The sequence below is a fragment of the Phodopus roborovskii genome, unplaced genomic scaffold, assembly GCF_943737965.1.
Source record: "Phodopus roborovskii unplaced genomic scaffold, PHOROB, whole genome shotgun sequence".
Taxonomy (NCBI): domain Eukaryota; kingdom Metazoa; phylum Chordata; class Mammalia; order Rodentia; family Cricetidae; genus Phodopus; species Phodopus roborovskii.
In genome coordinates this window covers 16,890,119-16,905,699 of record NW_026125281.1, presented here as the reverse complement: position 1 = coordinate 16,905,699, position 15,581 = coordinate 16,890,119, and the positions used below count along the sequence as shown (strand labels likewise).

The window sequence follows — 15,581 nt, the reverse complement described above, 5'->3', positions numbered from 1 at the left end:
AGTCTATAATGTTGCAGTAAATACACGAACAGGGATTGTTATGATTTCATTACCACAGTTCGTATAAGAAGCCAAATTGAGGACTGACACTTTAAAAACCCATATGTCAGTAGTGAAAATGATCTGTGGGGAAATCATAGAGTCACATGTACAAGCAGAAACAGACATATTCAAATGATAATCTCAGGAGGACTAGAAAATTTCCTGCAGATTTAACCAATGGTGGTTCCAAACTGGAAGAAATCTGAGCTGAATGTGTACACACCTTTCTTGATATGACTTGCTCAGCAATATAGTATGATTCTTGTTACTTCATGTTTGCTTTTTGTTGAATGTCATGAGTAATCTGGAGATTATGTCCGGATAGGGCAGGATGTGCACAGGCTTTCTGTAAGCATCTTGAACATCTGAAGACTTGGGTATCTGAAGGGAGTCCTGAAACTTGTCCCACTAAGGTACAGTGAACAGACTGTCTCCACTCACACTCTGTTTGGCACTTGAACTTCAATACCTCTTGTTCTATAAGTAATTTCATACTGAATATTTTTGTAACTAATTTTTAGTGAAATGCTTATGCATCTTCTTCACCTGTAGCTATTTTTAAATATGAAGAGCACAAGTGTATCCCTAGCTTGGTTTCACATGACCATCTCTGCTCCTGTCTCCTAGTGGAAGAATTTTGGCTACAATCAATGAGAACTTATTAGGGACTAATTTTTTTTCATTTCACTCTTTGTAGGGTAGACACATCAAGTAGTGTATAGTAAAGGCTCATGCATTTAAAAACTACCTATCTAGAATGGACGTTGACACCTACCACAGCATAGATAAAACTTAGGGATATTATAATAATTGAAATAAACAAATAACTGAACACATACTGTATAGTCAAGCTTAAATAGCTAGGAGAAAGATATTCACAGAGACAGAAAGGAGATTGGAAGTTGCCAGAGGCCAGAGGCAGTGGAGGGTGGAGTCGGGGTAGGAACAGTTTGTGAATCAGCACAGGGACTCACAAATAGCTTTGTGAGAGGAAACAACTTCTGTGGGTGGGGGCGAGTACACATGGACAGCAGCATGAATGTACTAATGTTATTGAGCTGTTCACAAAAAAATGGGTAAGGTGCTAAACTTGGTGCTATTTATACTAACCCACTAAAAACAATCTAGGAAAACTACCCAAGATGTGTTATAACTTTCTTTTCTCTCCTTGGTTTAAGAGTATTTGGATTCTGTATGTGTGTTGTTGGAAGGCTTCATTTTATATCTCATACTTGTGAAACTCCAATACATCAAATGTGTGTTTTCTTCTCCAGAAGAATCCTATCAATAGTGTTGGGTTTACTGTGAGTTCAAAGTGCTAGGAAAAGCATGTTTTCTTGTGCCAGGCGTCCCAGTCCTTGAAGACCACAGACCATGAAGCTGCTTGTGGCCTTTAAACCCATGGCAGCAAACTGTGTTGAATATGCATGATTTCCTCCCAGTGGGACCCAGAAATAAAATAACTCAGGGAGCCCTCTGTGGGAGTTCAAAGACAATTGCAATGCAGTTGTGCATTTATTCATTAATTCGCTCCCTCAAAAATGCAAAAGCTATCCATGAAGTCTTTTGGATTTACCCCAGCTCAGATGCCTTTCCACCACATGAACCACTTGCATCTTCTCTCAGCCAGGCTCCTCCAATAGTTTAAGCCAATACCTCTGCCTCTTCCTCTACCTGTTGCTTTTTATTTCCCAAGCAATAACCATTGGCGATAAAATGCAAGCTAGGTTCCTTTCCTTTCTCTCCGAAATTCTCCTACAGGTTTACACTTCCTTGGAAGAAAATAAACACAAAATTATAGATGCTCCTTGTGTTCAGAATGAACTCTCTGAGTGAATAAAAGTGTATGAATTAACTGGAGGGATAGGAGTCCATAAGTAAAAGACACTTTACTCTCTGGTAGTTAATGTTCTGGAGTACGTTATTAGCATAGCAGTAAGTAAATACAAAAGTATCGTTTTCCTCTGCTCAAAATATGAATAAAATCAGTTGGCATAAACCTCCCACCATATTGCAATTCAGTGGGATGCCTGAGAGGGGTCTTACACAGCTGTGATCTCCCAAACTGAGCTGTGAGACTGTGGGTCTCTAATAGCGATCAAGTTCCTCGTTCCGGGAATATGGTTGAATATGGTGGCTTCTACCAAAGTGGGGAAAAAACTTAGGAGTTTGAATTTCAAGTTGTCACTCATCTCTATCCTCTCTTTGTGTTTCCTTTCAGGTATTTGCACACGATATACTTAGGTATTCGGAGCCGGCAGAGTGGGGAGAGTGGCAGGTGGCGGTTTTACTGGAGGATGGTGTATGAGTATGCCGATGTGAGCATGTTGCACCTGCTAGCCACCTTTCTGGAAAGTGCTCCACAGCTGGTCCTGCAGCTCTGCATTATCGTACAGACCCATAGCTTACAGGCTCTCCAAGGTAAGGGCTTGCGATTTGCTTTCTCAATTGAGGGAGAGACTGGCTCTCTCCCTCACATTGGCCACAATCTAAGGCTGCCTGGTGCCCTTCATTGACACAGGCCTCTTGTATGTCTACTGTTTTGCACACGATTTGTGAATATGCATGATATTTCCTCCACCATTTCCTGTCGTGGTTGGTTAACAAATAGAAAGACCATCCCCTTTGCCCTCCAGCTGGCTTTTTAGCAAGAAAAAATATGATTTATGATTGTTGTACTTGCTCCCTATGGGCATAGAGTCAAAGCCTTCTTGTTTTTCATGGTAGAATAATTTACATACATTACAAAGACAACAATAACTATTTTTCTCTGTCTAGTACATATATGGGTAATCTAAATCATTGCCTTTGACATTAGGAAATAGAAAGGGAAAGATGAAAAAGAAATGTTACCTTGATGATTCTTTTTAAAAATCATACAGAAGATGTTCTGAATATTTAACAATATATTACTTTTGTACCATAAGCTTTATGGCAAGTAAACAATTATCTGGGTAATGTTTTGTTTTGGCGTATCATCAGCAAGACTGTTGTATTTATAATCTACCCTAGTATTTCTTTGGGGGCTGATACTCAGATCCATCCTAGAACAAGGCATGAAGGAGGTAAGGTGGGTTTGCTATAGATAGATGGATAAATTGGTCTAAGCATGGTGGGTAAAGGACACTTCTAATTAGTGTGTTTCTCAATCCTGTAAGCAGACTGATAATGGCTGTGAACAGCATAGTGCAGAGTCAACTCAGCAGAGCTGCCTGAGTCACACAAACCATTGCCATGCTCTGTCATCCTCCAGCTAGAGACTTGATCTAAATGGTTGGAATTTTCAGTGTCTTTGTAGCTGTTATGGAAAGAGCATGTTAAATTTGTCAGCATGTTTTCAATTAGAGATAGAGGCCAGGGTGGATATGACCAAAAAGAAATATAGAAGGTGCCGTGGAGATGAAATTACCAACTCTATCTTATCTGTTTATTCCAAGCCAAATGTGAATGGTTATGACTTGGGGACAGAGACTTGGTTATGAATGGAATATTACACCATGGGGAAGTTCACTAATTTTTTTGTTATTTATTTGTAATTTTTAATCGACTTTCATTATTCATGAATTGTATTTATTTATTCTACACCCTGACCACAGTCTCTTCTCCCTCTTCTCCCAGCCCCTCCTACCACATCCACTCTGTTCCCCCATCCACTCCTTCAGAAAGGGGCAGGCCTCCCAAGGATATCAACAAAACATGGCGTACCAAGCTATGGTAGGACTAAGTACTCCCCTCGGCTTGAGTCTGGGCAAGAGAACCCAGTATGAGGAGTATGTTCCCAAAGCCAGACAAAGCATTAGGGTCAGCTCCTGCTCCATTGTTAGGAGTCACAAAAGAAGACTAAACTACAAAACTGTCATATATGTAGAGGGCCTTAGCCAGTCCCATGCAGGCTCCCTGGATGTCAGTTCAATGTGAGCAACTATGAGCCCATGTTAGTTGATTGTGTGGGTTTTCTTGTGATATCCTTGACCCCTCAGGCTTTTACTTAGATTTTTTTAAAGACAGAAATGAATGTAGCACAGACTGCCCTTAAATTTAATGCGTAGCAGAGGCTGGACTTGAGTTCTTACTCTTTCTGCCTCCCCAGCCCAAGTGTGCATTTACTGATATCTGACATCTACCCACTTGCATAGAAAATTTTACAGTAAGAGAAAAGAAAATACATGAACTAGTATATTTATTAGACAGACACTACGGTCACTGGACAGGTGAACTATAGATAGGCAGAGGATTTGAATTGTGTCCTTGTCATATTCTTCACTGCATGGTTGGTAAAGGATCAGTGTGGTGAGTTTAGGGAATGTCCCAAAAGGTAAGAGGTGCCATGTCTGCTGCAGCAGCAGGTAATAAGACACTAAGGACAGATGGGGGTAATTTCCCTTTCTATAGTCACAATGTTTTTTCCTCAGCCAAGTTGAGCTGTTTGCAGACCTTTAAAGAACATGGCTGCTTCAGAGAAGTTCATTGAGCTCAGAGCCCTAGTAGCAAATGTCCCATATGATGCCACAGTAGAGAACATTATTTTCAGAAGCGTAAAAAAAGCACACAAAAATATGGACTCCATTTTCTGGTGGCCAGCTGCTCTTGGGGCATGTAGTCCGCCCTGGGCTGGGCTTGATAAACCAGTGTTACCACACCAGGCTTTCCCTTCCCTGGGATGTATCAATTGAAAATAGCTTCTTGGTAAGGAGTGGGACTTTGTATCCACTTTTCTTCTCCATGGATGGAAGCTTGTCCAGTCTAAACCTGTATAGGTCTCGTTTGTGCTAGTGAGTGCTTTTTGTTTGTTTTGACTTTTATTCTTCTTGTGAATTTTTTTTTGAAAGAGAGAGCATGAACTTGTGGGTAGTGACGTGGGGTGGATCTAGGTGAAGTGAGGGAGGGGAAGGAATATGATCAAAATGTATTGTGTGAAAATAATTTTAGTTAAATAAAAGAAAGTGACAAACATATTCATGAGGTGAGGTTCTCACATGCTAGAAAGCAAGTTGCAAGAAAGAGAAAATGGGCATTCACACGGAAACAATGGAAAAAAGCACCAAGAAGAAAGGGAGACAATATAAATTAAATGTTAGTGCCTGTCCAGTGAACCCTAATGGGTGTAGATTGTGAGCTGGTGTGCAGAGCTCTCCACAGTAAGACACTACACAAGTTATGTGATGCCTTAGCATAAACACAAGTAACCCCGGACAATCTCTAACTCTCCGACAGCTCTGGCATCTCTCTAGTCAGTGAATTTGCCTAGTGGGTAGCTAGTGCCAGGAAAAGGCTCGGTGTTCTTTGAATAAAGAAGCAAATGGAATGGAAGCCAATTTAAACTCAGATACCCTCCAGGGACACAGGGTGCACTTTCAGAACAACTTAGTAATGCTGGGATAGTTAAACACTTCATTTCCTTGTTGCTGCCCTCTAAGTGCTGAGATCCACATGTGATCACAACAACAATCAGGGCCACTAGGAAGAGGGTCAAAGAGCAAAGGTGGCACCTACTGTGACCCCAACAAGGGGGAAAGGCAGGTAAGGCCAAGAAAAGATCACCTTTCAGTTAGAGAACTTTATACAAAATCACACACATACCTTGACACGCACATACACATCATACACACACAAGCACACATACATTGACATACATACACACACACACACACACACATTAACATACAAACACACATGAAGGCAAAGGCAATCCTTCATGTAATTGATTGCTTTGGCTTTTGGTGTTCTTAAGGCAGGGCCTCACTCTATAGCCCCAAAGGAACTTGAACCCTTGATTCTCCAAAGTACTCAGTTACAAGTGTATACTATCATGCCTGGCCCAGTGCTCAGTCTTCTCAGATTATTTATCCAAAACAAGGCCACCAAAGTTTGAGTTTCTTGAATTGAGTTTCTTCATTGCACAGTTTCTTTTCCCGTTACCTACTAAGCCCTCTATATTTCTGCCAGCCACACTCTGGGCTTATGTGTTGGACTTCAGTGTTGGCCTAAGAGAGCTGACTATCAAGTTTCAGAGATCTTCAGGGGAACCAGGACCTGTATTGTCCCCCGGGTGACTGATGGGCACAGTGACCATAAGTATCTGTAGTCAGGCAAGCCATTGATGATAGATGGTAACTAAACCCATAAGGTTGATTTTATCATTACAGATTTTTAACAATGAAGGGGCTAGGATGTTGTTAGAAAACAATAGAATGAAAACACACAAAGCAAACAAGAGAGTCTCCCACAAACCTCCACAGGCAGAGACGGTTGAGGCTGCTCACTGACGACTCACTGTAAAAGGACATGTATTACCAGGAGACACTATGCTCACAGATAATCTCTTACAATGAACCACCTGATGAGTGAAATTGATGCAGGCTGTAAGACTGAGCCTTTTTCCTCTGTAGAAAAAGAAGCAAATTCAATAAAAGAGCTTAGTTTGACGTGCATTTCATGCATCTTTAGTGATGAAATTCTTGGGATTTGAATGGAAAAGCACAGTCCTCTAAGCAATAGGCAGGAAACCTGGGAGGTATTTCCAAAGATCTCTCAATTAAAATCTCAAATCATTCTTATTTAGCAAGCCAAGGATCATCCCAAGTCTGGGAGCCATTTCATGTGACTATGACTAAAACTACTATTATACCATAAAAGGAAAATCTCTTTTCTTCCCCCAATTTCAGCCACCTCCCTCTGAAGGACACTCTTGGAAACAAAATTGAACAAGAAATATGCCATTTTAAAAACAAAGGTTAAAAATTGAGTTCTCCTTGTGAAAAGTGGGCTATGTCTAAACTCTCTTAACTGAAATCCTTTCTTCATTTATTGAATCATTAAGTCAGTGCTGCCTTATTGTGATGGAGGCTGACAGGCTTAGGGGAGAGCTGGCAAATATAATCATCCTTCAGTTCCTCCTGGTCTGGGAAGACAGCCTGAGTGCAGTTCTGAGACCATGAATCAGGACAGAGCTACGTCTCAAACCTGAGCAGTCAGTGCTTTCCATCCACCCAGTCAGTTGAGTTCTGTGACGTGAGCTAGCCAGATGCTCCTCTCTGGAGAGGGAGTGCTCCCGGGTCCAGCCCCACAGTGTATAAGGAGCACTTAAGGAGGACCCGCTATGAAAGACAAGGCAGTCACAGTGCTCTGTACTTCCTGGTGCCAGGAAGAGAATAGGCACTTGCAAGCAGAGGTGGGTTGTGTGATCTTAATTCCTTCCACCCCGACAATGCCCTTATGACCAAGTCTACCACAGCACACCCACCCCCTCCTCTTCTTCCATTCTGCTTGTGTTTGTCACAGAGCTCTTTAGACCTGTTTGGACCTACAAGTATTCCCAGCCCTTCTGTTGGCACTCACTGAAGCTTCGATTCCTGAGCAAGTTTCCAAGGTCCTTATGTCACTTGATTGTCTTCATTAGTTGTCACATTCTTGTCCTTTCTGCTTTGAGGCTGTCTGAATGTTCTTCCCCTCTGCACAGGTGTTAGCCTTGACTCAGATGTTAATTAACTTCCCCTATGCCTTAGCCTGGCATCTCCTCAGCCTGGCCTGCCTGCTTTCTAATCCAGCTGTTGTGACCTAGTTAGTATTTCCTTATAGTGTCCTGAACTCCAGCCCAGATCCGGAGGCAGTTTTTACATCACGGCTGAGCCTGTGTGTACTGGAGTGGTGCCTGAGTCACTAGAATGTGGAAATTAAGTGAGATGGTGAATGCAGCGTGCTTGGCAAAGGCTATTGGCATCACTTCTTAGACCAGGATGTGCATAGCATCTATCTACTTGAGACTTTTACTAAAATAAAAGTTCTGACTCAGTGAGCCTTGGGTGGGGGTCTGATGTTTGAAAACAAGAAAACAACAGCCTGTGAAAGTAGAAAGAGCAGTCCTAATTTTAGGGGCAAATTCATGGATATACACCAAAAAGGCAGTACAAGAAACTTCTTGAAGAAAGAGTGACCTGGACCTTTGACAGGTATGAAAAAAAAAAAAAAAAAAAACACAGGCAGGGATATGCCTAACCCGGTATTTAAACGTTCATTTTGAGATGTCAAAAGACAAGGAATTCAAAAGTCCTAAGGATACAAGGAAGATTAGGAGTTGGAACAAATGAGCAAGAACGTAGGAATTTGGAAGTTTTGCTTCATTGTAATAGTGAAAGCACAAGCCAAAGGTCAGGCTTATGCCCACATGATCTATCAAGGAATAGTGGAGTGGTAGGCTGGGTAGAGGGTCTATAAAGTCACTTCTAGCTTTGTGGTGGTGACTATCTAATTGTGGTGAGCACACACGTGCATGGGTTCACATCTAAACATTCAATTACCAAAAAAATTCTGGAAAAAAGTCTTGGGCCTTAAGTAGATCTGGTATTTTCTTCTTGTCTCTGTGTTCCAAGAATAATGACTTACAGAGCATCTACATTGTATGGAGGGGCAATTTGAGGTACAGAAAAGGATATGTGTAGGTGTGAATATACTACGTCATTATTTTGAATGCAAAACCAGAGATTGACATATGTAGTAAGTCCTGGAATTTAGTTTTTTTAAAAGACATCTCTCAGGAGCAACCCATGTCAGACTGTTGTCCACAGACCTTTCTCAGCAGAATTCCTGTGTCCAAAGACATGCTCCATACAGCAGCCCCAGGACTGCTGTGTAGAACCACAGTGTACTATGTAATGTATGCAATGACTAACCCTATGCCACAGCCAAGCACAAGTACAGAACAGTACTAGGCTCTGAAAGCCAGGTACACACCTAGCTACAGTGAAGCCTCATTCAAAAGTCATATTCCTCATAGGAACCATGTAGGTTAAGTAAAAACAAAAAAAAGGAAGAAAGAAGGAAGAAGGAAAGAAAGAAGGAAGGGAGAGAGAGAGAGAGAGAGAGAGAGAGAGAGAGAGAGAGAGAGAGAAAGGAAGGAAGGAAGAAGAAAGAAAGAAAGAAAGAAAGAAAGAAAGAAAGAAAGAAAAGAAAATTGGAGCTTGATAGATTGGGCCAGTGCCAGTCTACCAACCCAGACAGTCCCATATTTCCAAATGGTTTTAATTCTTCATTTTTAATCACCCACTTTGCTTGTCATGGTTGGAAATATGACATTATATCTTTCAAGTACAATCAGATATGGTAAGCCAAATGAGTTACTAACTTCTGTGTTTTGAATATAAAATGTTTCCCAAAGGAGCACAGTGCCATTGAAAGATGGCAGAATCTCTGAGAGGCAACTTAGCAGAAGAAGCTTAGGTGTGGAGGGTGTGCCTTTGAAAGGGGTATTGAGGTCTGGTCCTTCCTCTGACTCTGTCCCCAGATGCTATGGCATGAACAGCATCTTCTACCACATATTCCCACCAGCTGCATTTCCTCACAACCCACCCAAACCACCTTTGCCAATCAACCATGGAGCAAAACTTCCAAGATTGGAAGCCAAAAGAGACTTTACTTTTTATAACCTGATACTCAGTTAGTTATGAAGCTGACACATACAGAAATTCTGTCCCCAAGCCATGTACTCGGGAAATCTTTGCTGAACCAAAAGCAAGCCATGTTTTCCAACTTCTGCTCACATTTGCCCATATTCAAAATGTCCTCGTGTGCATTTTGATTTGCTCTCTTTGCCTGGGTACTTTGGGACAAGAGAAAGGGGTAGGATGTGGGTATACCTCAATCAGTGAAGTACTTGCCTGGAATGTAGAAGCCATGGCTCCCATCCCTGACAGTGAGTAACCGGGGTTTCTTTCTTGGGGGGCGGAGGCAGGAGAATCCTAAGTTTGAGGTCATCTTTACAATAGCAACCTTGAGGCCCTATATGAAAGTGGAGGCCCTAGGGCCTAGAAGTTCTTTTCCTGTCTTGTATCAGGTGAGTCCACTGGAGAAGTCAACAACTAGGGGCTTTCCTAAAACATCCAGAAAAATAGTGTCACCAGTAACTAAGACATCTCTGCATTATGCAAGCCGTCTCATTTAGCATAGCCCAGCAATGAGCTTCAAGATCGACATCTCAGGCTTTTGGTCTATGATATAGTAAAATGTATGGAGACAGAGCTAGCCACCGTGCTATGACCCCTCAGGGAAGAAGCTCAGCCTTTTGTCATTCCTTCTGCCTCCCACACTTGTCACTGTCTCCTGAACTTGCCAGTTCCACATCTGTATTTCTGTAGAAGAAGCAAAGCAAAGCACAGAGTGCCAATCTGGGAGTGGACTGCCATCCGAGTCCCTTTAGTCCTATCTGCTTCCCAGTTTCTATTTTAGTTAGTTCATTGGCACATTTATTGAATGTCTATTATGTGTGCCTATTATGCATGAAACTCTCTGCAAAATCTGCTCCAAAACTTCATATTGTGCTAAATGTAACACTACAAACTACATAGCAAAACATATTTAGAAACACACAATATGTCTGTTTGTATTCCAGAACACATGGTTACATTTTCTGGATGCAAGCATAAGAGAAGCCCTTAAAGTATGTGTGGTGTGTGTGTGTGTGTGTGTGTGTGTGTGTAAAACTTGTTTTATTTGCATGTATTAATTATGCATAGGAACAGGTTTTGTGATGACATTTTCATATATATATATGTGTGTATATATATACACACATATATATATATATATATATATATCGTTTTAATCATAGTCGCCCCAGCATCTTCCCTCCCACTCTCACTGATCCCCTTCTTCTCAACCAGTCCCCTCTACTAAGACCCCCCTCCTTTCTTTCTTTTAATAACCGACTGAGTTGAGGTAGGATTGCATGAGCATGGGCGAAGGATTAGTTACAGGGAGACTTACAAATGGCTACACCACTGAAGAAAATGTCTCCCTCCCCATCAACCATTAACTGCCCACAGTTTGCTTATATCTTCGCAAACTTCTGTCTGAATTCAGGGCCCTTTGTTCACTCTCAAACAGTTTTGACAGATTCCAGACTGCAGTTTAAAAGGAACCATCTGATATATGTGTTTGATCAAATCTTTCTTTACTTACTGCATTCAACCACAAGTCTACAATCTGCATAGCATGGCATTTGAGTGTCGTAACTGAGACAGTTAAGAACTCAGAGGGTATTTTCCTCCCTACAGTGTTCTACCTCACAGTCCTAACACCAGAAGTACCCAACATGTTCCCTTGAGTCTATCGCCAGAGTTCCCCCTAGGTTGAACTAAACACTGAACCAGAGTTTGGCTCCTTTGGCTCCTAGAACTGTTCATTTTAACGTTCTTTTTATTCTAAACTTCAGTTCTTGTGTAGTTTGGTTAAAGTAGCTTAATTTATAACACATAAGCTGATAGATGAAACACGAGTGAGAAAACAGAATTTTGACAGCCCTGAGAAGCTTGGGTGGGACCAGGGTAGAATAGAAAATTCCTGAGTTTAGATCCCAGGGTGGAGGGGCTGTGCTTCCTCTCATGCAGTAGATGGTGAAGGCTGTGCCCCCACCCTTCCACAAGCACTGGCTTGCCCTGCACTGCACTTAAGAAGAGCAGTTGGCAGAGTGGCAGTCAGCCCCAGCCACTGTAGTTCTCACTGTAATATCTAAGATGGCTCGGTGTTGGGTTTTTCCTTTTGTGATGATGTGATAATTAGAGGACCACTCCCTCCTGGGAAAGAACATGTCAGACGTTTCAAAATGAATACATATCAAGCAATCATATATCCAGTGCCGTGAGGAAGAAAGGATGAGAAGCAGCTGCTCAGCAAACAAGAGATGAGTGCCTGAAAAGACATGCCTGTTTCAGGGATGGGGGCCAAGAAGGTTCTCAGATTACTAAAGATGGGTACACATAGGCAAATTCTGGATGTCCAAGGGGACCAGATCTCAATACCACTGGCAGTGGAAGAAATGGCATGTATGAAAAGAGAAAAATACAGAAAATCTGATATTGTAGATTACAATTAGTTTTATTTGTAATCTTTGAATCATGCAGCATCCTGGGCCCAAAATGTTACAGAATTCTGAGCGTAATCACAATGTCAACTTACACTACTATCCACAGAAAAGACAGTGGCATAAAAAAAAAAAACCCAAAAACTAAGGAAAGTAAAGATGGCCCAACTAGTTACGTCTTGTGTCTTAAAAATAAAAGGAAAGGTTAAAGGTCTGGTTTGAGCAGTGGGCTGCTTGTGATGACAGGTCGGATCTGGTGGCCTGTCACATCTATTTATCTCAAACACAAAGAACCTTCAGCTATCTCAATGTGCAGCTCTTATACTATCACTACACAAAAGTGAACACTTTCTCAGGCTATGGGTGACTAGTAGCCAGGGTGACAGGAGCTGACGACTAGAGGCCAGGGCTTCGCAGAGCTTGATAACAGGGCTCTAGCTTGAGCTGGAAGCCAGAAGCAAGAACATCTTGCTACCCACCTTGTACCTTCCCACAAAAGACACTTACTAACAGAACCCACCCTTCCAAGGAGTCTGGAAAACAAAGCCCACAGAACCTCCATCAGCCTCATTCTGTCTGTGTGCATGATCTCAGCTTACAGGCTCCATAACCACGTCTGTCAACGCAATTTCAGAGGAAAGACCTTTCCTGACGAGGACTGTAGGGCGCATCAGGTAGAACCAACCTCCAAGTGGCTAAGGGGACACTTGGTGTGTCTCTCCTTAGGAATACACTCAGATATCTCAAGTGACCCCTCAGCATCACCCAGCAATCCTACCACGTCTCTTCTTGAAATTCGCTTTCCTGCTTCCATGACGACTGCTTTCTGTGAGCTCGAACTTCTAATGGGCAACTTCCATACTCTAAACAGCTAGACTCACTCCTCACTCTGGTGGCACAATGTAAGTAATAAAATACAAGCTGCCTGTTTCCCCCATTATGTCTACCCCCCTCTCTGCTGAGTGGACAAAGATTATGTGCGGTGACTGTCCTCATCCTCACTGGGTTCCAGCTTCTCTCATCTGTTCATACATTATCCAATAAGTTTCTCTCTTCTTCTCCCCTCAATCCTTCCCTCCCTCTTTCCTCTCTTTTAATACCCATTTAAGAAAAATAGACTGGCATTGATGCTTCCTTACCCCCTTCTTTAAACTCCTTGATGGCTCCTACACCCAACTAGAAATCAGATGAGCATGTGACAAGATACTCTGATCTGAACTCCATGTTGCTCCATTCTTCCCGTAGTCACCCATGTCCAGCAGCACTAGCCACATCCTGTTCTTTAGACAGACCATGTCTGCTGCCTCAGGGGAGGCTTTGTGTTAACTAGTCCTTTGCCCTGATATTTCCCCGTAGCTTCACATGGCCTTTCTTCTTCATTCAGTACTGAGCTCAACAGTCATTTTGAAAACACATAGTTTCTTCTCTCATTGATAGATGCTGCAACACTTTCTCCACAGGCATTTGAAACTTTACACTTAGATTTCTGTGTTATTAATACTACCTAATATTCTCACCTATACATAAGGGCAAGCTTCATGGAAGTAAGAACTATAGAGAAGAGGGTGAATTTCATGAGCACTCAAAATGTATTGGCTTGAAGAATCTTGGCATATATTTACCTGGCCATTTTATTTATTTATTTATTTATTTATTTATTTATTTATTTATTTATTATTACTAGAAAGTAGAAAGCAATTGCACCACCATTCAAATAAGTGAAGTGTCAGAAAATATTGACAGAATGACAAAAGTTTTCCTGAGAAGAGCAGATTTCCAGTTGGGTTGCAAATAATACCTAATTCCTTTTTATGATGAAGTAAAAGGAAAAAAGTATGCTCTGTAAGAAAGAGTTGGCAGAATGAAGAGAACATGCCTGTGTCTTTGCGTGACATAGCTTCCTCTGAGTAAGGTAATCAAGGAGGTTTTTTGCACTGAGTTGGGTTAATTCCTAACACTTGACATAGTTGTCTAATAGTAGTGGTTATCCACTAGAAGCTGTTTCTTTGCCCTGTTTCATATTTATTTATCTAGTGCTTCTAAAGATCAAACCCTGAGCTTTGCACATGCTAGGCATATCCTCTGTCGCTGAGGTGCATCCCTAGTTCCATGCACCGTTTGAACCAGCAATGCCTACTCAATGTCTGCAGATACATTTGGAGATATCAGAAAATAAATCAATAAAATAGAAAAGACTAGTCTGCTCAATCAATACATACATGGATTTCAATTTCAAAGACTCACCAGCAATCGCTTTGTAAGGAGAGTCTCACAAAGCTTATGTTGTCTGGGGGCCATTTCTTTCTACCCTGCTTAAATGCATTGGCAGAATAGAGGATAGGTAATGATATTATTGATCTCTTCATTACTCCCCATAGAGTCTGAGTCACGGTACCACCCCTAGTTATACTTAGCAGACCAGAGGCTGCATCTGCTTATCACTAACTCAAGTGCTGCTTCAAATCAACTGTGTGCTTTCTCAGCCCCCAACACAGCTGTGAATAGCTGAATTTGAGTCATTTTCAGCACAATATGAAATAAGAGCTCTGACTATTTTGGGGTTCTCTTAATTATCTCCAATAATCAAGCACAAATCTTGGTATTTTTCCACTCACTACTCCTCCTCTCCCTTTTCTCTCCTTGCTTCTAATATGTGGGCAAATTCATGGGTCCAGGTGCAGGGTGATAGACTGAGCTGAGGGAACAGCATGTTTAGGCATGTGTGCTGTGGGGATGGAGAAAGATGCTGGAAGAAGTGTCCACCCTGTTCTCTCAACAGTGTTGAGATGAAGAGGAGGCATACAGAAGCCATGGGGGGGGGATGTGCAAGCCTTGACCCTGCTTTCACAGGGCTGACTTCTGTGGTAAAGGCCAACCTCCCCCAAACTGCCATAGTGTTTCACCCTCAAGGAATCGGAATTACATTTTTATGTTCCATTTACTTGACCTTTAACCAGGGTTTAAACTTAGAGCTGGTGTTTGTTTCAGATGAATTCCCATGTGCCATACTTCCATCCTCTAAACACTAAAAATAACCACTGTAAATAGCAATCAAAATGTTTGCTGAGTGAGGACACAAAGGACGACAGGGGAGGTCAACCTAATAAGAAATTCAAAGGTGTTTTTGCTACATTATCTATTCAAGTCGCTTCAAAAACAAAATGAAACTGCAGACAGTTGTATGGTTGTGATTTTTTTCTTAGCATAACTCTGATTGGGTAGGCTGATGAGGGAAGGTCCCACAAAATCCTAGTTACTTCATTATAAAATGCAAACTCCTGTATAGAAATGCATTTTCTATTCATTCAATGGACTGACATTAGGCTGCGTTCTTTGACATTAAGCTCATATTTTTCTGCTGACTCAGCCAAAAAAGAGCACGGCTACGATATAATAATAAGGATAATTTCCTATGATTGGCATAAGAAAAATTTTAAGAAAAGAACTTCTTGTACACAGGAGAGAGAGGGAGTCAAAGACTGAGGAGGGCAACTGACTCAATCAGTATGTGAATCGTGTTAGTATGAAATCACATGGAGAGTCACTCTTCAAACTCACAATGAGCCCCTGATTGCAGAGGGACAGGCCTGCGGAGTGCTGCCTGACTAAGGTTTTGTCAGCGTTTTCATTATACCCCTCAGCTGTTGGAGAAGTCTAAGAGTCTATGAGGCTGAGGAAACTTGAC

General features: G+C 41.8%; 1 protein-coding gene across 1 annotated transcript in view; it reads left to right on the top strand.

Moving 5' to 3' along the window:
* The window catches only part of Xkr4 (XK related 4), a 326,204-nt gene that overhangs the window by 191,803 nt on the left and 118,820 nt on the right, over window positions 1-15,581 (top strand). The window contains exon 2 of the mRNA XM_051197638.1: window positions 2,264-2,463. Within this exon, the coding sequence (XP_051053595.1) occupies window positions 2,264-2,463 (200 nt within the window). The remainder of the gene's footprint in view (window positions 1-2,263; window positions 2,464-15,581) is intronic.